The following is a 23,174-nucleotide window of genomic DNA, read 5'->3' on the forward strand; positions in this document are numbered from 1 at the left end:
GGCTGTCAGACGGACACGCCCCTGCTCGGGCAGGCCTGCCCCCGGCCCTGCCCCCCCACCCCGTCCCCACCCTTACCCCTTTATAAAAAGAAGAGACAGCACCTTCCACTGGAGCTGCCTGGTGGCCCGGCTCCGCAGGCCCCTGGCCCGGAGCTGCCATCCAGTCCTGCCGACCTGGGCAGCCGCAAGGTCCCTGTGATGCCTCCGTTGGCCGGCGGCCCCGTGGCCCCGAGAGTCCTGGGTGCAGCTCACAGGTGCCGCGGGCTGGGGTGGCCGTTGTGGTACAGCTTCTGCTTCACGTGCACCATGTTCCCGGCCGCCTCCTCGAAGGGTCGGTGCGGCCGCCGGCCCAGCTCCCTCAGGCTGCACAGCTTGGGCAGCCAGGTCCAGGAGCCATCTGTGGGGGACAGGGCGCTTCAGCCGGGGGCCGTGGCGGCCGGGGGCCGGCGGCTGTGGCGGTGGGCACTCACCGTAGCGCCGGCCGGCCCTCCAGGTGCGCACGGCGCAGTGCAGCACGCTGTCCAGCCACACCAGGAACCAGCTGACGCAGAAGCCCAGCAGCAGCCCCAACATGAGGTCGATCTCCTGCTTGGTCACGTTGTCTGTCACGAAGTAGTTCTCGGACGCGTCCACCACCGACTGGTCGCCGTCGTAGGGTATCACGTAGTGCACGTGGTGCCTGGGGGCGGCAGGGCGGGCTGGCACCTCTCCCGCCGGCCCCAGGCCCCTGCTGGGATCTGACGCTGCCGTAGGCTGGGCAAGCAGGGGCTCGGGCGCAGACCTGGCCTCAGGTAGGAGGGCTGAGGTCCGGAAGGCAGCGCACGAGGCCCTCCAACTGACCTGGGCTGAGGTGGGGGGATCAGAGTGCCCACTGCTGCCCAGCACATCCGGCTCCTTGCCTCCTGTCCCCTACCTTGGGGGCTGTCCTCACTGGCCATGCCCTCTCCTTCGTGGTCAGCCCTGCTCTGGGCTTCTGACGCTGGCTTTCCTCCACTCCTGGCTTCGGGTCTGCTGGCTCCCTAGCCTGGTCCTGGCTAAGGCTCAGACCTCAGTGCCTCCCTTGGACCACAGCCAGAACCCTCCTGGGCCCCCATGACTGGCAAGGCACATCCCCCCAGCCTGGATGCCCAGGGCACAGGTTGCACGGTCCTGCTGGGCAGCTCTTCAGGCTGGGTTGCCATCCTGGCTGCCACAGCTGCTTCCAGCCCAGCTGCGGTTACAGCTCCACCTGGGCCCACAGCCTTCGTGCACCACACCTCATCACCAGGGACCCCCTTTTGCCTGCCCCTGTCGGGGTGGGTCCCAGCCATCCATCTCAGGCCCAGCCAGGTCCCCTCTTGGGGAATCCTGTGGAGATCAGCGGGAGACAACACCACTGGCTACAGCTCACCAACCCCGTGTGGTTCCCTCAGAACCCGCAAGGGCCAAGGTCAGAGGTCATGACCTGTGCCCTGCTGAGCCCCGCCCCCGCCCCATCCCCTCAGGGCCCGAGGCCACGTCCCCCAGATCAGCAGACGTGTAGACTGCACACGTATGTGATGTGTACACACATGGGTCCTGCCTGTGACACACATGCTCCTTGTACACAGCACGTCACATATACACGCCAGCCACATGCACAGGCCACGGCGTGTATACGGCGGCCACGCCCATGCACTGTGCTCCTCCCCAGCAGGGGCACGGGCTTGGCTCACGGCAACGGGACACGTGTGCATGGATCTGTGCCCGGGGATGCTGCCGGCTGCCATGCGTGCTGTCGGAGCGACCGCCTGCATACATGGACCCCACGTACCGTCTACACAGGCACAGACAAGGCACGCACATGTATGCACAGATTCTGCACACGGTCTGCCCACATGATCCAGCCAGTGTGCCCGGTGACAGCAGAGGCACTCGTGCCAGTCTGCAGTGTGCCCACACGGAGACAGGTGTACGCTACTGCACATACATGTCAGCAACACTGGATCTTGTATGTGGAGATGTGCACACAGCGTGTCGCTGTGTACACATGCAGACGGCAACACGCTGTGCTCACCGCGGCCCCAAGCCTGCACGCAGGTCACGTGTGTGCTGCCTGGGCCCTGGGTCTGCTGGCTGCCGCCTGGCCCCACACCAGGGGCACTGGGGGCGGAGCTGTGGGGACACATGGCTGCCAGCAGACCGCCCCGCACGCTCGGCACACCTGTCAACCCACAGCCGTGTGGCATGCCCTCGCTCCGGCCCGGACACCCCCGTGTGCAAGTCGTGGGGCTGGGGGAGCTGGCAAGGTGAGGGAGCTGGCTGCTGTGGCTTGAGCCCGCCTGTCCTGCCTGTGTCAAGGGCAACCTTGTGGGAGCACAGTCAGCAGCTGTTGGCAGGACACCAGGGGCCACACGGGGGAGCAGCATGCGTGCGTGTGCACACACGTGTATTTGCACAGACGTACACACGTGCGCATCTCATGAGAAGATGTTTATTTCGTACACCGACTACAGACATGCATGGCCAGCATGACCCCACCACCCACGTGCAGGGCGCCCACACCCACAGGTGTGCCCCCTTCCTGTGACCTTGAGCCAGCCCGGCCCACCCCTGCCTCACATCCCACCTCCACAGCCAGAGCCGGCCCTGACCTTGTGCACCTGTCCGCCAAGGCCTGACCCCAGCAACAGGGGACACCCTTAGCTGGGCAGCTGCTCACCCTGACCGCCCCCCCAGTCCCCCGCATGGGCGGCTCCCCGCCTAATGTCACAGCCCCTCCCCCCAGCAGGCGGGGTGGGCTCTTGCCCCCTGGGGTCCTAGGCGTCTCCGTGCTGGCCTGCGTGGGAGTCCTGCTCCGAGTGGGCCCCGCCGCACGTGTGATCACGCGTGTCTGCCCGGCCCCGCGGACTCACCGGCCACAGTTGCAGTGGCAGACGCGGTCCTCGCCCCGCAGGTGCGGGAGAATGTAGTTGTGGAACCGGTCCAGCAGCGCGTTCATGTCCATCAAGCAAGCGATGGCCTGGAAGAGCCCATGGCCGATCAGCGGGCACCACGGGCGCCGCGGTGGGGGGTGCGGGGCGGTACGGGGGAGGGGCGGGCAGGGAACTCGGGGCGCCTGGCGGGCGGGGAGAGGGGCGCGCGACAGGCTGGGGGAGGCGCAGGGCAGGCGGGCGGGCAGCGAGGGGGAGGGGGCCGCGAGACGGCCGGGGACTGGGGGCGCCGGCGAGCGCGGGGGTGAACTAGGGGCGCCAGCAGGCGCAGGGGGAGTGCAGGCCGCGCGCCGGTAAACAAGGCGCGGGGGTGGGGGGGCGGCGCGCTCGCGCGGCGCGCGCAGGGGGCGTGCGGGAAGCCCCTCCGCTCACCATCACGACCGACGCCCCCAGAATCATGAAGATCATGGTGTTCGCGCTCACGGACATCGGGCGGGGCCGGGCCGGGCCGGAGCGCCGCCCCCCGGCCCCGGCGCCCCCCCGGCCCCGGCCCGATGCTGAGCCCCGGCCGCCTGTGCGGAGGTCAGCGCCTCCCTGGACGCGGCGCCCGAGCCGCGGCAACGCCGCCGGCCGCGGAAGGGACGCGGGCGGGGGAGCCCGGAGGAGCAGGGGACCGCTGCGGGGTCGCTGGGCCCGGGCCGGCCCGCGCGCGGCGCTCCGCCCTCCGGCCCTCCCTGCGCGCGGCGCGGTGCGGCGCTCTCCTCCCGCCTCCGCCGCGCGTGCCTCCGCCCACCGCGCCGCTGCCTCCGCCTCCCGGGAGGGACCGGGCGCCCGCGCCGGCCCAGCACTCCCGCGGCCCCGAGGGCCACGGCCCGCTTCGCCTGCCTCCATCCGCACTAGTGCTCGGCGGTCCCCGTGTCTGCCCAGATCCCAGGTGAGGGCGAGGGCCGCAGGGGGCAGCCACGTCCCAGGGAGGTCAGGGGGAGCCCGCTGGGGCCCAGGGGAGCGCGGGAGGCGGTGTGCGCGCGCGTGCAGGTGCGGGGGAGGCATGCCGGCCTGGCCTCGGGGGCGTCACAGGGGGGCCTGCGGCTTGTGGTCTGGAGGCTGCCCAGGCCACAGATGCCAGCCGCACAGGCAGGGCCAGGCTGGTGCCCAGCAGGACATCCCACAGCTCCTGGTGTGTGTGTGGGGGGGCAGCACGTGGGTACAGCCCCACCGTGCTGGCCGGAAATACATTCACAGATGCAGCTCGGTGCCCAGGCAGAGTTTATTGGTGCGGGGCGGGCAGGGGAGACGAGCAGGAAGCTCAGTAGAAACACACGGTGTGCAGGAAGGCGCGGCCGCTCTTCTCCTCAAACTCCTGCAGCAGCTCCTCGAGCTCGTTCTCCATGTCCTCCGTGTGCTGGATCTGCAGGGACGCGGGACTGAGCGGGGGCCCGGCACCCATGCTGGACAGACGCGACAGGGCCACCCACCCGCACGGGGCCCCCGCACCCACCCACACAGGGCAGCACCCACCCGCACGGAGCCCCGCACCCACCCGCATGGGGCAGCACCCACCCGCACGGGGGTGGCACCCACCCACACGGGGCCCGGCACCCACACACTGGCAGAGCTCGCAGAGGAGGAAGGCCCCCAGGGTGGCCTCCTCATGGTTGTCCTGAATGTCCACGTTGACCACGTGCACTGGCTGGCAGGTCTCCTGTTCCCTTGAATTCAGGTCTGGTAGCATAGGGTGAGACTGAGACTTGGGAGCCCAGCGAAGAGGGTGCCCACCCCGCCCCGTGCTGGCACAGCACCTACCCTCCACCACCTGGTCGTAGACCCGCTCCTCACAGGTGAGGATGAGGTCAAACGGGTCCTTGCAGCTCTGGAAGCGCTCCGGCCGCGGCTTGACGCGTTTGTTCCTGTCCAGCATGTGCAGGATCCCGTTCTGCGTGTAGCTGGCGACCGGGTTAAGGAATCACAAAGTGGAGTGGATGCCACCACCCAGGGGCCACCCTGGTCCCCGGAAGCCTGTAAGATGTGCCACGGCTCGGGTCAGGTCGCTGCCCAGCCAGCAGTGAGGCACCGGTCAGAGCTCCAGGCTAACTCCATAGTGGCTGTGAAAGGCTGCCCAGAGACTGCCAGGACGAGGCCTGCGGTGGGCACAGCACAGGAGTTTGGGGACATGCATGTTGTCCCCAGACAGACAGGAATCCCGAGTGATGCTTCCTGGCCCAGTTCAGTCACCCAACTCCAGCCAGAACAAGCCTGAGTGGTTGGCCAAGGCTCTGAGGACCCAGCCAGGGAGCCACCGGCCAAGATGAATGAAGGTGGGGGTGCAGGCTCCCGTCCTCCGCCAGGCCTCAGCATGCTGGCACAGCCTGCCACGCCGCGGCCTGCACCGCAGGCTGAGTCCCGGCTGCTCCATGGCTGACCAGCTTCCTGCTGCATAGCCATGGTGCTTCAGTTCATCACCGTGACTGACCAGGAGGAGCGCCTAGCTCAGCTCCACAGGTGCACCCATTTGCACGGTGAGCAGCAGGTGGAAGGTCCGGGCACTCGGGGGCAGTGCCTGGCCTGAGGCATGGAACTTGCTGGTCTGGAGAGCAACCAGAAGATGGCAGCCCTTCTGAGTAGGGCCATGCCAGCCAGGGCCGGCGGCTGTCCAAGAGAGGCCCGGGACAGCAGGCCACCAGGCTGGACAAGGACAGGAACCGGCAAAGGCCAGGCCTCAGGAAGGATGGAGGCAGAGGCTGTGGGAACAAGCTGCAGGTGCAAGGGTCCCCGTGACCTGCAGCCCGGGCAGGGCTCCCATACCGCTCCACGTGGACCGCAGAGGGCAAGTTCAGGGACCAGGCCAGGTGGATGCGGGAGCAGTAACCTCACTGAGCTGGCAAGCACACTGCTAGGACGAGCAGTCCGCCAGCACCCCAGCACCCGGCCGAGGCCAGCGGGCTCTAAAGCCACCTCAGAGGGCCAGCGGGTGGGGTGGCAGGTGGCATGGGATGGGGCTGCCTCTGAGGGTGCCCGCTCCTTGGGTAGAAGGGTGGCTGAGGAGCACCAGTTTCCACCTGTCTGTGGAGGAAGCCAGACACTTCCACTTCCTGCCACTCATCTCTACAATGTTGCTGACCCCTGAAGTTTCCAGTCCAAGGTAAAAAGTGACATTCGGGGAACAGCCAGCTGGGGGGTGGGGGGCACAAAAGGAGCCCAGGGCAACAGGGAAGGAGAGGGAGGGAGGAAAGAGGTTTCGGAATTAGCCCAGGACAAAGGCACTGGGGCCAACGCCAGGATCCCAGGCACAGACCTCAACCGGACACAAGGCAGCTTCGTCCATGACCCAGCAGAATACTACCAACCCAAGTCCCTCTACAATGGACGCCTAGCCTCAGGCCCTCACCAGGACATGCAACTCCAGGTACCTAAGGTTCCCTTCACTCAGAGAGCCACCCACAGGGCACACTGGCACAGCTGAGCCACAGGGCTGTGAGGCAGGCAGGGCCCAGGCCAGCCAGCACCCCCACCTCACCTGGGAGAGCAGAGCTCCACGTGGCCTGCAGCCCTGGGTTCAGGACGCTGGACTGGCTTGCATGCCCAGCACTCAGCCCTCTCCACTGGCTACGTTCCCAAATGCTCATTCCCAGGACTGCCTCTCCTGCAAGGCACACATGCTCAGCATCCCACAATTTTACCTAAGGCTTCCGGTCTCATCAGATGGGGTTCTGCTGCTTGGGGTACTGAGAAACACCCAGACAGCTGGGCACACCCACAGCCAGCATGAGTGCCACCCACAGGCAGCGCGAACACCAGGATGCCCTGATGCACAAGGGGTCCTCGGCCAACCTGCTCAGCACAGCCCAAGCACACCTCCAGACCGCCTGTTGCACAATGTGATGACATTTGTCGTCATCTCAGAGGACAACTACCTGAGGCAGGCTGGAATGGGCCTGCAGAGCATGGGGTCGGGGACCATGGGACCCTGCAGCTCAGCTGCTCAAACCAGCCAGTACCAGACACAGAGGACACCAGCAGAGCCCCACCCGGTACAGGCAGCTTACTGGCCAGTGTATGTGCGGCTCCCAGCTCAGAGTGCCCACTGGCCCTGGCCCTGAGGGGTTGACCCCAGGCCAGCAACAGGAGCAGAGCTGGCCAGCACTGTGGCAGAGCCATGTAAAGTTCCACTGCCCCACTTCCCATCCAGCTCCTTGCAGTGGCCTGGGAAAGTGGGAGACCTGGAAGAAGGTCCTGGCCATAGTGGCCATTTGGGAGTGACTTAGTGGAACAAAGCACTCCTTCCCCTTTAACTCTTTCAAATAAATTTTTCATTTAACAAACACACTCTTGGCCAAAAACCTTACAAATACGGCCTGGTGAAATGGTGTTACATGTACTAGGATTCCATGTGGGCGCTGGTTCATGCCCTGACTGCTCCACTTCCCATCCAGCTCCCTGCCTGTGGCCTGGAAAAGCAGTTGAGGTCAGCCCAAAGCCTTGGGACCCTGCACCTGCTTGGGACCCCTGACAGAGGCTCCTGGCTTCGAACCAGTTCAGCTCCAGCTGTTGCAGCCACTTGGGGAGTGAAGCAGTAGATGGAAGATCTGTCTCCTCCTCTCTATGAATCTTTCAAATAAAAATAAATCAACCTTGGGCCCGGCGCGGTGGCGCAAGTGGTTAAAGGTCCTCACCTTGCACGCCCGGGATTCCATATGGGCGCCGGTTCTAATCCCGGCAGCCCCGCTTCCCTTCCAGCTCCCTGCCTGTGGCCTGGGAAAGCAGTCGAGGACGGCCCAAAGCTTTGGGAACCTGCACCCACGTGGGAGACCCGGAAGAGGCTCCTGGCTTCGGATCGGCATAGTATCGGCCTGTTGCGCTCACTTGGGGAGTGAATCATCGGACGGAAGATCTTCCTCTCTGTCTCTCCTCTCTGTATATCCGCCTTTCCAATAAAAAAATAATAAAAAATAAATCTTTAAAAAAAAAATAAAATAAATCAACCTTAAAAAAGAAATTACTGAATTGTTGGAGACCTCCCCAAAATGAAAAAGCAAAAAACTCCAAAGCAGTCACAGGACGGACTGGCGGCATGACTCACTGAGCAGAAGGCGCCATGAGGGCAACTGAGACATGAGCTCATGTTAGGCAGGTTAACCCACCAGCCAGCCGAGGGTGAGCCTGGGGGCGCGGCAGCAGGCCCAAGAGGCTGCCCACGGCACAGCCCCAGTGTGCCGGTCCAGACAGCAGGAGCTGACGATGCTCCCTCAAAGCAGGCACAGGGTTAATGGGTAAAGCTGCTGCCTGACCCTCCTCTCCAGGTGCCTGCACACACTCCCGGCCTCAGCTGCGATGCAGGGCTGCTCCCACACCCAGGAAGCAGGGGAGGGTGCTCCTCGTACTGTACTTGGGCCCTTTGCACAATGAGGCAGCACAAGAAAGCGCACTCTCCCCCATCTGTAACTAAGTAAACCTTTTCCAAACAAACAAGCAACAGGCAAAGGGAGCTTGAAGGAGCATCCCAAGAGGCCAGAGTGCCCAGAGGAACTGGCAGGCCCACCCCCAGGGGCAAGCACAAGGGCAGGATCCCTCCAGGCCACGAGCTGCTGCCCAGCCACTGGCCTGCCGGCATTGCAATGCAGAAGTGGGCACCCCAGGGCTCACAGGCTGACCAATGGACGCTGCCTCCCCAAAGGGTGCTGGTGAGGGGAACAGCAGTCACTGCCAGGGTCACGGCCACGGGAGACGCAAAGGTCTATGTGCAGGCCTCCCCCACGCCCAGCCAGCTCCACCTGCCGTCCCTGGTGACAGGCACGGCATAGTCACATGCAGAGCTTGCTCACCTGGGGCTGGTGGGTGCACAAGCCACAACACGGATATCAACCCACCATGACCAGGGGTTCATGTCCCAGCTGCTCCACTTCCCATCCAGCTCCCTGCTACAGCATGGCAAGGGCAGCAGGGACGGCCCAAACACCCGGTCCTCGGACCTACAGGGGAGGCCTGGAGGTGCTGCTGCCTAGCTTAAGCCAGCCCAGCCAGCAGCTGCATCCACTGGGGAGCAGCGTATCTCAGACCCTTCTCTGCAAAGCTTTAAATGAATCCAGCTGCAGAAATGGATGGAGAAACACAGGCTGCTCATCTCAGGTGTCCACGGCGATGCACTAAAGGGACAGCAATGGCCAGAGTCCATGGGCAAGTCTGCAGAGAGGTGGTGGGCATGGGGTGCCATGGTAACCAGGGCCCTCCACGCTGGGGAAGGACGCCCAGCCCACTCACTGCTGTGGTGGGAGCACAGGGCAGAGGCAGACAGGAAGGTCCACAGGCCCTGGAGGCAACACAGGCCTAGGCCCCTCTACAGGGCCAACCACTTGGGACCTGTACTTGTTGGTCCTTGCATAAGCTCGTGAAGGCTGCTGGGCTGCCCTGTCAAAACTGAGAAACCGACCCCGCTGCCTAGCACAGCACAGACGCTGTAGACGCGGAGGGGCGCAGATGCATGGCCTGCTGTGCTGCAAAGGCCTCACCCGGGCACGAGCAGAAACGCCAGGAAGTCAGCCCTTGGGGAACTGTTCGGCAGAGGGGTCACCCTCAGCAGATGGGAACAGCTACTGGTGGAGGACACGGCCACAGGGCCAGGACACAGGGTCACTAAGGCAGGACCAGAGCCCAGGCCTCTGGCAAAAGTAGGCTGGTGTGCCAGGCCTGGATGGGCCAGGCCAGCAGGCAGTGGCTAAGCAGCCCCTTATTTTCACCTTTTACCACACATCAACAGAGTATGCACACCTAAGTCTGCAAGCAGAGGTCTCGTCCTTGGACTGGACACGCATGCTTGGAGCTAAGCCTCCAGCCACGGGGGTGTTCGGCCCCTGGAGCCCAGCTCCCGTAATAAGGCTCAACTCCTGGGTCCAACATGGCGGCCTAGTGGCTAATACCCTTGCCTTGAGCATGCTGGGATCCCATATGGGCACTGGTTCTAATCCCGGCAGCCCCACTTCCCATCCAGCTCCCTGCTTGTGGCCTGGGAAAACAGTGGAGGACGGCCCGAAGCCTTGGGACCCTGCACCAGTGTGGGGGACCTGGAAGAAGCTCCTGGCTCCTGGCTTCAGATCAGCTCAGCTTTGTCCACTGGGGGCACTTGGAGAGTGAACCAGCACACAGAAAAGGCTTCTCTCTGTGTATCTGCTTTTCCAATAATAAATCTTTTAAGAAACCTTTAAAAATAATCTAATTATAAAAGACCCAAGACCAAGGGTGCAGGGCCAGCCACAGTAGCCAGAGAAAGGCTGCCGCCCACCCAGCAAGGCCTGCCCCTGCACGCATGTGCACGCTCGCAGCACACCCTTCCGTGCACCCCAGGAGGCGGCAGGGCCAGCCCACATCATCCTGCCTCAGCATCCAGGGCTGAGGCTCCTGGCCAGGGCTATGGTCCCTTCCCGCGTCAGGGGACGCGGTTTCTGGGTCAAAACGACTATTCCTTAAATATATATATATATATTTTAGATTTATTTATTTTTGTGGGAAAGTCAGATAATATGGAGATCAGAGACAGAGAGGAAGATCTTCCTTCCAATGATTCACTCCCCAAGTGACAACCACAGCCAGAGCTGAGCCAATCAGAGGCCAGAATCCCAGAGCCTCTTCCGGGTCTCCCACGCAGGTGCAGGGTCCCAAGGCTTGGGCCGTCCTCAACTGCTTTCCCAGGTCACATGCAAGGAGCTGGATGGGAAGTAGGGCCACCAGGATTAGAACCGGCATCCATATGGGATTGTGGCATATGCAAGGTGAGAACCTTAGCCATTAAGCTACCACTTAACGCCAGAGATTTATTTGAAAGGTAACCTGGCAGCAAGCAGGGCTAAGTCAGGCATGAGCCAGCAACTGCACTGGGTCTCCTGCATTGGGGGCTGGCCGCAATCACACGGGCTCCGTGGGCCACCTTCCCAGGCTGTGAGCAGGTTGGGACTCCAGTGAGGGGAACTGGTGCCCAAGCAGCAGCCTCCCCTATGACACCATGATACCAGCCCCCAACGGCTACTCCCACCTCTTCCCACAAAGGGGTCTTGCGAGCTGAGGGCTACTGGGAAACCCAATCCCAACAGAGTGAGCCAGAGACATCTGGGCAGGGCGAAGGCCAACTCCACCAGGGCTGGGTGTGCATACACATTCCCAGCCCCTCTCTATACAGCGCAAGGCAGAAAACAGCCAAGCAAAATCAGAAAAGCCTCCAGGACACAGTGCCACACACTGCCAGCCAGACCGACCTAACAAGCACGCTCTAAGCGAAGACCTGCAGACAGAACATCTGCCAGCACTCCTCAGGGCCAAGCAGGGCAGGCAGGACATCGGCCGTGGCCTGCCGGTGATGGTGGACTCCCCCCATGGCGGATGCACAGCAGGCCACTCCCTTTACTAGGCCCCAGTGGTCACAGACACTGGGAGTGGACAACTTGCAAAGAAAAGGGGATCCCACTGCCCCACACAGGCTCACTGCAGAGCCACAAGCCAGCCCGCCTGCCCTCAAGAGCCTGTGCCAGGGCTAGCAACCAGCACAGCGCCCGCTGCCCTGTGATCAGGAACCCTTAACTTGAGGGACTTGAGGCCTGCCTGGGCCTTGTGGGGAATAAAACCCCCTCTTAACCAATGTGGGGTCATATCTAACGGCCTCATCACCCACTTCTCTCCAATCACCCTGGGGAGCACTGGAAAGTCTGGGACCTCTAATTCTAGAACTCTGCAACCTGCCTGTGCATTGGGGAAACCACCTCGTCCTGGCCACAAACTCAGGCCACAGCCCGGCTCTCTCCAACCACAGATCTGAGGTCAGACCGCAGCCACTTGTGACATGACACCATGGGCCTGATCCCAAGTGATGGGTCACACCCAGCAACAAGTTAACGCACCACCACGAGGTGCCAGCATTCACTCTGGGCACCGGTTCATATCCTGGCAGCAGAAATGGACCAAGCGCTTGGGCCCCTGTACCCCCCAGGGAGAACCAGAAAAGCTTCCTGCCTCGAGCTCAACTCCAGTTGTTGAAGCCATCTGGGGAGTGAGCCAGTGCATAGAGATCTTTCTCCTCCAAAACTTGCCTTTCAAATAATTTCAGAAAAAATTCTCCAAAAAACTTTTAAGTGAAAAATAGGTTAAAAACGCTAAATTCAGGCCTGCTGAGGGTGGGCGCGTGCTCACTGCCGTCAGCTGCTGCCAGGACAACAGCCTTAACAGGAGGCACCCCTCTCACAGAGGACAACTCTCTTTCTGGTTTTTGGTAAACATTCATTTTTATTTGAAAGGCAGATTTACACAGAGAAATCGTCCATCCAATGGTTCACTCCCCAAAGCGAAGCAATAACCAGGATGGGTCAGTCTGGAGTCAGGAGCCAGGAGCCCCTTCCCGATCTCCTGCCTGGGTCGTCCTCTGCTGCCTTCCCTTGCGGACCAAAGAACAGCAGGAAGGACACGCACAGCGCTCACGGGAGGATTAGCCCGTGCAGGCACAATTTCCTTTTATTATTTGTTTAAAGGTTTATTCATTTTTATTGGACTGTCAGATAACAGAAAGAAGAGGCAGAGATCTTCCATCTGTTGATTCATCCCCCAAGTGGCCACAACAGCTGGAGCGGAGCCTACTCCGGGTCTCCCACGCGGTGCAGGGTCCCAAGGCTTTGGGCTGTCCTCCGCTGCTTTCCCAGGCCATGAGCAGGGAGCTGGATGGGAAGCGGGGCCAACAGGACATGTACAGGCATTCATATTGGATCCCGGTGCATGCAAGGCAAAGGCTTCAGCCACTATGTTACTACATCGGGCCCTTATTTTTAGCATACATTTATTTTTGCTGAAAGCAGACTTACAGCTTCCATCCACTGGTTCACTCCCCCAGTGGCCGCAGCTCGCTCACTCATAGGCAGGAGCTTCCTCCCCAGGTGGGTCAGAAGGGAACTGGACGGGAAGTGAAGCAACCAGGACTCACACTGCTCCCCATATGGGATCCTGATACTTGGACGGGGAAGATTAGCCAGCTGCGCCATCGTGCTGGCACAAGGGGACAATTTTTCAAAACAGACAACGCCGTGGTCAGCTGCAGTGCGTGGCGGTCCAGTCCAGCCAGGAACCCAGGGACACGAGGCAGAGCCGTGTGACACCCCACAGGGGTGTAGCAGGGCCTTCCCCTGTCCGAGCCAAGATGGGTGGGCCAGCTGCACTGACAGTATCCGAGGACCAGGGCTCTCTGCATGGGCTGGCTTCTGGGGACCCCTGGAACTGCTGAGTCCCACCCTGACTCTGCCGGGTAGCACTCCTACCTGTTCCAGTGCCCCCAGCAACTGCAACATGTCGTGGCACCAGGGGACACAAGGTTTACCTGCACCCAGTTCCACATCTCACTAGCGTGGCCTCTGGGTCCCTGCACAGTACTGGTAAGGCTGTCGCTTGTGGTGCCAGCATCCCATCTGGGTGCGGCTCAGGTTCCAGCTCCTCCATGTCCAATCCAGCTCCCTGCTCAGCTTCTGGCTCTTGGCTTCAGACTGGCCCAGCTCTGGCTGCTGCACCCACGTGCGGAGTGAACCAGTGGACGGAAGGTGAAGTGGTGCAGCCAGGACATGACCCTGCATCCAAATGGCATGCCGGTATTAAGAAGTGGAGAATTACCCAGCTGAGCCATTGTGCCAGCCTCTAAAATAAATCTTTAAAAAAAATCCAGTTTGTAAAAAACTCCCAAACCTGCTGATAATTGGACACAATGTTTTCATCTTGGTGTGTCTGCGCTCTACTCTGTGCACCAAGCAGTCCCTCGAACAAGGAACAGACCCTTAGTGAGCACGAGGGACTGTGAGAAGCTGTGCGGGCAATCCTAGCACAGGCAGCAGGAGCAGCCCCTGCGCTGCCAGCATCCCACCCAGGCTCGGGAGGCCCGGCTGCTCCCAATGCTCGGCCCTGCACTCACATGGCAGACAGTCCGTCCCGGACACTGTGGCACCTGGGCAGTGCATCAGCAGGTGAGACACCTCTGACTCAGCCTTTCAAACACAGCCAAGGCAGCCGGTGGATCCTCTCCTAAAATCAAGCTTGCTCCCACAATTCCAACTTTGTTCTGCAGCAGATGGCAGCCCTCTAAGAACCGAGGCCTCATCCAGCAGACAGCCCACGCCCAGCACACACACCTACACACATGTGCACCCTGCTGTACGTACCCCAGAACACACACATGCCAGTGTACAACCACACACACGTGCACACCGCTCAGCATGCATGCACCCAGCGTACCACACACGTGCACACCGCTCAGCATACATGCACCCAGAACACACACTAACACACCCAAGCACATACATGTACTCTTGATGCAACCATGTGCTCACAATCCAGTGCACATGCATACACGCACCCTGAGACACGCTCACGCATGCGTCAGCTGGCACGTCAACTGTGGAGGGTCTCAGCAACCCCTGCCCCTGGGCAGGGCATGCCAGCACCACCTGCCCAGCTGTCCGTCAAGGACCTCACACGTCCGCACACTGGGACGCAGCCATGCAGTCTGACATGTATAACCCAGGGCCACACCGCGCTCCACGTACTAAGCTGCTGCCTGCGACGCCAGCAATCCCATCTGGGAACTGGATCCAGCCCGAGCTGCTGGTCTAGCCCCACCACTGCCCTGGGAAAGCAGCGGAATACAGCCCAACTGTCTGGCCTCCTGGGTCCAGGTGGGAGGCCTGCGTTGTCCCGGCCCAGCCGCAGTGTTACAGTCGTCATGGGGAATGAATCAGTGGATGCCACATCTGTCTCTCGCCCTAACTCTGGTTCTCGAATAAATCAATAAACCTTACAACACAAACAGGAACACAAGAGTTCCCTTTGCTGAGGCTATGGAGAGGGTGACTGCGCACCCCGGTGGGGCTGCCTGCACGACACACATGACACCTGTGGGGATACAGTTCCTTGTCTTTCCTAAGAAGATCATTGTACATCTGATCATAAGTGGTTTTGAAATCATAAACATTCGGCTTGTCGGGCGCTGGTCCTGGAAGCTTCACATGAGTCCCGGTTCCAAAGGAGCGCACGCTAAATCCTCGTTTGCTGAAAGACAGAAGGCAGAACAGCAGCATTAGGGCACAGAGAAGGCAGGCGCATCACAGCACCAAGGCCCAAGCACCAGGAACTGCACGGAAACGCACGCCGAGGGAACTACACAGGGAGTGGGGTGACCCAGTACCCACACAAGGAATGTATGCATCCAAGAGGCACAGGGAGTGGGGGAGACCCTGCACCCCAGTTCATGCCCCAATGCCCACAAGGGCCTTGGCAGGGCCCCGCAGAGGCCAGAAGCCCAGACGCCCTCTGCGTGGCACACATGGGGACTTGCCCCTTGTACCACCTAAACATGTAAACTGTGTGTCCACTGCCCGCAGCCGTTCTCCTCCAAGTGGTCACTGACCTCACAGCTTTAATTTTTAAATATAGCTTAATTCTGAAACTGGTTACACAAGAGCCAAATGGACTCCACCATCACTGACTCCTGCACACTGAGCCCTAACAGGGCACACCCTAACCCCAAAGCCAGGCTTGGCAGGACACGGCCGACACAAGCGTACGTTCTGGTGGAATGAACATTCCTAAAGGTGTTTTGGCTGCTTCTTCCAACTGTCCCACACCATGTCCTGATGCCCCCAAGGCAGGAGCCACAGCAGGAAGAGCTGAGCAGCCCCAGGCACCTGCGCGTGTGGACCCCAAGGCGGGAGCTCGGGCTGCAGGCAGCAGGGAATAGACCAGGAGGAAGCAGCCATCTCCAACGACAATCACTGAGTCCACCCTGGTGGCCGTGCGCTGCAAGGTCTGGAGTGTCACCACGGAACCACTGGGCCTGAGTGCTGCTCTGAAAGGGACTTTCTGACTCCCCTTTTTTATTTAAGATTTATTTATTTTTATTGCAAAGTCAGATATATAGAGAGGATAAGAGACAGAGAGGAAGATTTTCTATCCGATGATTCACTCCCCAAATGGCCACAACGCTCAAAGCTGAGCTGAGTTGATCTGAAGCCAGAAGTCAGGAGCTTCTTCCTGGTCTTCCACACGGGTGCAGGGTTCCAAGGCTTTGGACAGTCCTCCACTGCTCTCCCAGGCCACAAACAGAGAGTTAGATGGGAAGTGAGGCGACCAGGATTAGAACTGGAGCCCTGCGCCAGGCACCGTGGCCTAGCAGCTAAAGTCCTCGCCTTGAACGTGCCAGGATCCCATATGGGCGCCGGTTCTAATCCTGGCAGCTCCACTTCTCATCCAGCGCCCTGCTCCTACATGGGAGACTAAGTTGCTGGGTTCTGGCCTCAGCTCAGCTCAGCTCAGCTCAGCTCAGCTCACCTCACCTCCTCAGCTCAGCTCAGCTCACCTCACCTCCTCAGCTCAGCTCAGCTCACCTCACCTCCTCAGTTCAGCTCAGCTCAGCTCAGCTCAGCTCAAGCTGCCACAGCCACTTAACCCTGCAGGTGGTGGTAAAGCAGCAGATACAAGACTTTCTCTTTCTGTACCTCAACCTCTCCTTATGAAAAACAATTTTCAAATAAAAATAATTAAGTCTCTAAATAAATAGGAAACCTTCACGATTTAACACTGCAGGACCACATATAACTTTCCAAATACAATGTCTGGGGACTGACAGAATGGCCTAAATGGCTAATCTTCCACTTGCAAGAGCCAACATCCCCCACTGGCACGGGTTAGTGTCCTGCATGCTTCACTTGCATTTCAGTTCTCTGCTTGTGACCTGGAAAGCAGCAAAGGATGGCTCAAGCACGTGGGCCTCAGGACGCACGTGACCGACCTCCAAGAAGCTCCTGGCTTGTGGCTTTGGATCAGCTCAGCTCCGGCCACTGTGGCCATCCGGGGAGCGATCCAGCAGATGAAACATCGCTCCTCTCAGTGGGTCTGCCTGTCCAGTAAAGATATATCAATCTTTAAAAATAAAAGAACTGAAAAGAAAAAAGAAAACATGCCACGCGCATCCGAACTCGAGACGCGGGCAAATCCGACACTTGGCGGACACGAGCACACACAGATCCCCATGCAAGCCGGGTAACGGCTCAGCCACTAGGCTGCCACACAGGGTCTCATCAGAAATATTCTTCTTTATTCAATTTGCAGACATTAGAAATCAGTTGTTGGGGCCCGGCGCAATAGTGTAATGGTTAAGGTCCGTCTTGAACGTGCCAGGATCCCATATGGGCACTGGTTCTAATCCCGGCAGCTCCACTTCCCATCCAGCTCCCTGCTTGTGGCCTGGAAAAGCAGTCGAGGACAGCCCAAAGCCTTGGGACCCTGCACCTGCGTGGGAGACCCGGAAGAGGCTCCTGGTTCCCGGCTTCAGATCACCGCAGCACCAGCCATTGCGGCCACTTGGAGAGTGAATCATCAGACAGAAGATCTTCCTTTCTGTCTCTCCTCCTCTCTGTATATCTGCCTTTCCAACAAAATAAATAAAATCTAAGTGAATAAATAAATAAGTAAAATTAAAAAAAAAAAAAAAAAAAAGGAATGAAATCAGTTGTGGGGCTGGCAACACAGCTCAACTGCTAACCCTGCGCGCCGTCAAGCACCAGGCTCTCATATGGGCACTGGTTCTAATCATGGCAGTCCCACTTCCCATTCAGTTCCCTTTCTGTGGGCTAGGGAATCAGTCAAGGACAGCCCAAAGCCTTGAGACGCTGCCCCTGTGTGGGACATGCCAAAGAGGCTCCTGGCTCTGGATCCATTCAGCTCCGGCCATTGCGTCCTCTTGGGGAGCGAACCAGAAGATGCAAACCGTCTCACCGACTCTCCTGCTATAAGGCTACCTTTCCAATAACAGAAGAGGACCTGGGACCAGCCACTGCAGCTGCTCCTGTTGTCTGGGGTTTTGCACTGGGGTCATGGGCCATATTTTAAGCATGGCTTTGAGACCCAGACCTGCTGCCCAAAGCAACAGCTCATATCTCTCCCCACCCAGCTTTAAGCCTGGGAAACCAAAACAGAAAAAGCAAAAGCTTCCAAAATGCCTGTGCACCAACAAGCCCGGGCACCGCTGGCTCAGCCTGGACCTCCACTCCTCCTGTCTGCTTCTTGAAGCTCGCTCTCAGCTGGCACCAACACTTGATACCCCAGAACCCTCCAAGCCAAATGCCCAACCTACCTGGAGAAGAGTGGCCATCACCATGCCAACCACACAGCACACCTTTCCCCAGGGCTGGCAGAGGTCAGCGTCAGGACTAGACCCCAGCCTGCAAAGCCAGCCCTGTGGGCAGGAGGGATGGAGACCCCGCTGGAACTGTGGCTCTGCCGCTGCAGCCGAGGCTTGGGGACTGAGCCAGCAGGTGAGGCATCCATCCCAGCACCGAGTCCGGAAGTGTGAGAGGCAGCGAGTAGCCCACAGACTGCAGGCAGGGCGCCTGCAAAAGCTAGAGTGGCACTCCGGAGTCTAAGAGAGGTCCAGCCAGATGTCCTTGGCCATGGCGCGGGCACAGAGTCCCCACCTCCTCTGGCCGGCAGCAGGCCACAGTCCGGAGGGCCCCGCTGCCCACGCGGAGCCCACTTGGGCGACAGAATGAGGGGTTAGGGCAGGACGTCTTCTCTTCGTGTTCAAACTGCACCCCAGAAGCCCACGGGCAGCTCGGCTCTCGGAGTCCGCGCGCCCAGTGTGGCACAGAACCACCTGGCCGGGCACAGGACCTCCCGTCCCCTGGGCACAGGACACATCTCTCCCCTGGACACGGGCCCTCCCGTCTCCCTCCCCTGAACACATCTCTCCCCTGGACACGGGCCCTCCCCGTCCCCTGGACACAGGGCATAACCCTCCCCCGGACACGGGCCCACCCGTCTCCCTCCCCCGGCCGCTGGCCCACGGGGAGATGGAGCGGAAGCCGCTGCTGGCACGGGACGGGCTCGCCGTCGGCGGACACCGCAGGGGCGGCGGGGGCGGTTGAAGAAGCGCACCTACCTGAGGATGTTGTGCGCCTCCATGCTGCGGTTCTGGTTACTCGAGCAAACCACGGCCACCCGCAGCGGCGACGACGGCATGGCGCAGCCCTCTCGCGACGCCCACGACCAAGATGGCGGCGGCCGGACGTCCGCGTCCCGGGAGCTTGTGGTGACGTCACAACGCCGCGCCGCCGGAAACCGGAGGGACGCCACGAGGGCGGGGGAGAGCGGGCCGTGACGTCACCGCGTCGCATCGTGTTCCCCCTTGCCGTCCACCTGGCCTTCCCCCGGCCTTCCTCCTGGCTGTCCCCCTGGCCGTCCCCCGGACTTCCACCTGGTCTTTCCCATGGCCGTCCCCCTGGCCGTTCTCATGGCCATCCCCATGGCCGACCCCTGGCCCTCCCCACGGCCGTCTCCATGGCCGTCTCCTCCCGCCGGCCTCCTGAGGGTCTGCAGCCTCCCGCGGGGGCAGCGCAGGGCTGGCCAATGGCTGAGGCTCTGGCGCTTGCCCCGCATGCCATGTTTTCTGGAGAAGCAGGCGCGCCCAGAGGACTGTCCAGTCCGTCGGGCTTTCGCCCAGTACCCGGAAGGGGAACTGCAGCTGGCATGGCTGACCCCACATGCCATATGCCAACCTCTGGACTCGTTTAATATTGTTCCCAGCACAGGAGCCTAGGTCCTCGCCTTGAATGCACCAGGATCCCATATGGGTGCTAGTTCTTTTTTTAATTTTTTTTTGCAATCTCCACATAGTTGATTAGGACACAAAGGGTCAAGGGCTACAGGTTAAGTGGGTAAGAATATTGTTTCCACATTATTGAGGTAAGGGGTGAGACAAAGGGAGAAGCCTCACCCATCCCAGGTCCCCGATGTGGGGCATGCTCCGAGGGTCCTGCTCAAGTGGTTTTCTTGCCATTCCAAGTACAATGCAATTGCTGAAGAATCCACTCCGTTTGCCCAGACCTTCACTGCCAACACGTGACTGGAGCAGTTGATTGATTTGTTCTCTCCTCCGACCTCTTGTGGTACCAGATGTCCTCTGCAGGTTCCTGTGGATTGCCATATCCTGCATGTGCACCTGGATATGCTGTCCTCTGCTCCGTCTGAGCCTCTGAGGAGACCCAACTCTGACACTTGCACTCCATGACAGACCATGGAACACATGGTTAGGGTTCTGAGATTGAGATCGACAATTCAGTTAGGGAGATCCACGAAGAAATTTTGTCAGAAGTGATCCCAGACCAGATTCTTGTGTGTGCATGCCATTACAGGGTCTGGCAGAGTCTATCGCCTCAATCAGCTTGTGCATATGCTGGTGGTTGCAATTGCTGGGTCAGTTCTGTTTTCAGCCCTGTCTTCCACACATCAATGGGTGTTGCAATCCAGCCTGAGTCTGCCCACCACACACTTGGCCCCCACCCGAACCAGTGGGATCTGGAGCCTAGTTGGAGCAACCCGTAATAACCCCCACCAGGCCCGCCCACTGCCCTGGTTCCTGTGCTTGCCCATTGTTATGGGGGGCAGCCAGTGATAGCCAGCATCCACTGACAGTGGGCAAATGAAATGCGGCTGTGTCCCTGCACTCTGTCCTGAAGGTGGGTCCTAGCAGCAATGGAATGTTATCCATCCACCACCCCCACCTCTTAGGTATTCGCTCCTGCCCACCTGTGACTCAGCTATCAACTGAGAGGGGACGGTATTGCATTGTTGTGTAACCACTCCCCTCACAAGCCCCTTCTGAAAGGCCCGTGAAGCCAGGGCTCACTCTCTTTCTGGTCAGGTGCTTCCAGTACTCTGGCACCTCAACTCTTGGCTGACCCAGGACAGGTGACCCCCTGAGCATGGTCCCTGTGTCCTGCTTAGATGGGACAATGGATAGATAGAATAATGTTATTTCTGGTTTGTGTGCTGTCAGGAGTTCCAGGAGGGGTGAGACCTAGCAGTGATGGAACGTGGGCAGAGAAGCCAGGGAAAGGTGAATGTCTGCAGCTTTGTGAGTGTGTCCAGGTTATTCGTTGCATGGCTCTTAGGATAACTTGCATTGTTGGGGAAGCTGGGACATGGGTCTTCAGCTTAACGGATGGACATGAGGGGAATGACCATTTGTTTCCCTTTGTATTATGTTTGGTTGGCTTATGATTGGTTGGATTGCCATATGGACTTGTGATTTGCTATTTCTAGTATGTTCTGTTATCACCAAGCTTGGTTAATAAAGACTCCTTAATAAACCTTACACATATCTGGGATGATCTTGTCCGCACTCAGTAACACCCATATGTACGCAAACTACTCCAGTCTGTCCCGCGTCCCATTCAGTTTTTCTACGTGCTAATGGGCATTGAAGCCTTGTTCAACCCAACTGGGCCCACTATCCAGCCCACAGAGATGCTGGTGGGTGCCGTTCTGTCCAGCCAGGTCTGCCGTAGGCCTGGCCTCCATGCTCTGGTGGGAGTGAAACCCAGGAGTGAGGCGTGGGCGCTGTTTCTGATCCTGGTGGCCCCGCTTTCCATCCAGCTCCCTGTTCCTGTCCTGGGAAAGCAGTCGAGGACGCCCAAAGCCTTGGGACCTGCACCCGTGTGGGAAACCTGTAGGAAGCTCCTGGCTTTGGATCAGCACAGCTCTGGCCGCTGCAGTCACTTGGGAAGTGAATCAGCAGACAGAAGATCTTCCTCTCTCTTCCTCTTGTATATCTGACTTTCTAGTAAAAATAAGTAAATCTTTAAAAAGTATTTGTTCTTATTGAAAGGCAAAAAGATTGAAATGCCATTTGCAACTAGATGGTCCCAATTAGAGACCATTATGCTTGGTGAAATAAGTCAATCCCCAAAGGACAAATGCCGTATGTTTTCTCTGATATAAGGTAATCATCATGCAAGAATTTGCCCCAGTATGGCAGAGCCCAGGGGATGTTTCTACACCACATGGAGGCAGCCCCACCTCCTTTTGCATGGACACCCGACCACCCTGCTGAAATCTGTAATTCACTCAGGCATTGTCTGCTGTGGAGTCGGCTTTTTACTATCAACGTGAGCTTGGAGGTTAATGTCACTAATAATGTCTTGCAAAAGGGCTTTTAATTATTCACGCCTTCTCAGCTGTCCCCATTGACCTTACGCTCATCAAGGGACCTGTGTTTAGGGTCTCATTCTTTCCTTGATCTTTAGGTTCTCCTTGTCTTTGTGATACATTTCTTCCCTGAGCTGATTCAAGTTGTAGAACTGCTGGGGTCCGTGCAGTAGGTGTGGATGGCACGAAGGTGTGAAGAGAACAGCTCCCCTGTTTGGCAGGGCCCGGGGAGCTTCCAGCTATTTGGCAGGGCCCGGCGTATTTCTCTCTGACCACCCTGACGCTGTTTCACCCCCTGGCTGCATGGACACTCAAGCACCGCACTAAGAATTCTGTATTCTTTTGAGGCATTGTTGCTTTCCCCTGTGAGACAGTTTTTGCAGGTTTTTGCAACTAATGTGAGCTTGAGAGTCAATGTCACTGATAATGTCTTGGTGAGTGGGCCTTTGACAATTTACACACAGGAGCACAATTAAGCCCATGCCATTTTTGGACACCTTATTGGGTACTTAACCATTGTCTTGGAATTTGGCCCAGGCATGTAGCACACCTTCTGGGAAGGGGCTTGAAAATATCCTAAATATTAGTACAAGTGATGGGAGTGAGAGCTGAAACTGCTATGGCAATAAATATAGTTATTGTTATCTGAAAGGCTAGCCTGCCTTTGCAATTTTTTGGAGCCTAGAAAATGTAATTGTTTTAGCCGCTTTTATAATTTTTAGCTAGAGGAATTAAGGATGCTTTTATTAAAGAAAAAGACTTTTGATTATTGCTTTATTGTTTATAGGGTTGTAGGGGTCTATAGTTGTAGGGGGATTTAATATTTGAAGTTTTGTTTTAGATTTTAGGTTTTTCCCTTATAACCTATTTTCCCATTAAATGATGGGTAAATTGTAGAAATAGAAATGTGGTAGGAATGTACTACTGATTAGCAGGTAATCGCATGTCCTTGGCCTTGGAGTCCTGGCTGATGCTCCATGGCTGCTGTTGAAGAATGAATAATAGCTTGCTTTGAAGAATATGAATACAGTATTTTGCAAAATTATCTTTAGGAGCACCTGCTTAGCCTTGAAGTGCAGACGGAGTGACCAAATGTCTGTACATGCCCCCTTAATTTTGAAAAGAAAAAAATAGAATAGTTGCTTGTGCAGAAGCTTGAGAAGGGTTTTGAGTAAATAAAAAGGACAGCTTTTTCCTGAGCTGTGGTGAGAACGCATCAAGTGTCTGTGTCTGTGTCTTTCTTTATCGCCAACTCCACGCACCCTTCCCGAGCTCCGAACTCGGCTGGAGCTGGAC

General features: G+C 58.6%; 2 protein-coding genes across 2 annotated transcripts; both read right to left on the bottom strand.

Moving 5' to 3' along the window:
* Window positions 1–172: 172 nt before the first annotated feature.
* On the bottom strand, window positions 173–3,380 carry TMEM240 (transmembrane protein 240). The gene is made up of 4 exons (XM_040987642.1): window positions 3,324–3,380; window positions 2,874–2,980; window positions 471–679; window positions 173–397 (listed from the first exon to the last, which is right to left on the bottom strand). The coding sequence occupies exons 1-4, from the start codon at window positions 3,378–3,380 to the stop codon at window positions 249–251; spliced, it is 522 nt and encodes a 173-aa protein (XP_040843576.1). The 3' UTR covers window positions 173–248.
* A 764-nt stretch (window positions 3,381–4,144) lies between these two features.
* On the bottom strand, window positions 4,145–18,959 carry SSU72 (SSU72 homolog, RNA polymerase II CTD phosphatase). Its single transcript, XM_040987767.1, has 5 exons — window positions 18,832–18,959; window positions 14,802–14,945; window positions 4,695–4,834; window positions 4,495–4,613; window positions 4,145–4,299 (listed from the first exon to the last, which is right to left on the bottom strand). Exons 1-5 carry the CDS (start codon window positions 18,909–18,911, stop codon window positions 4,198–4,200), a joined length of 585 nt encoding a protein of 194 aa, XP_040843701.1. The 5' UTR covers window positions 18,912–18,959; the 3' UTR covers window positions 4,145–4,197.
* Between the last annotated feature and the right edge of the window lie 4,215 nt (window positions 18,960–23,174).

This window comes from Ochotona curzoniae, unplaced genomic scaffold (assembly GCF_017591425.1).
Source record: "Ochotona curzoniae isolate NIBS_2020 unplaced genomic scaffold, NIBS_Ocur_1.0 contig_4792, whole genome shotgun sequence".
NCBI lineage: Eukaryota > Metazoa > Chordata > Mammalia > Lagomorpha > Ochotonidae > Ochotona > Ochotona curzoniae.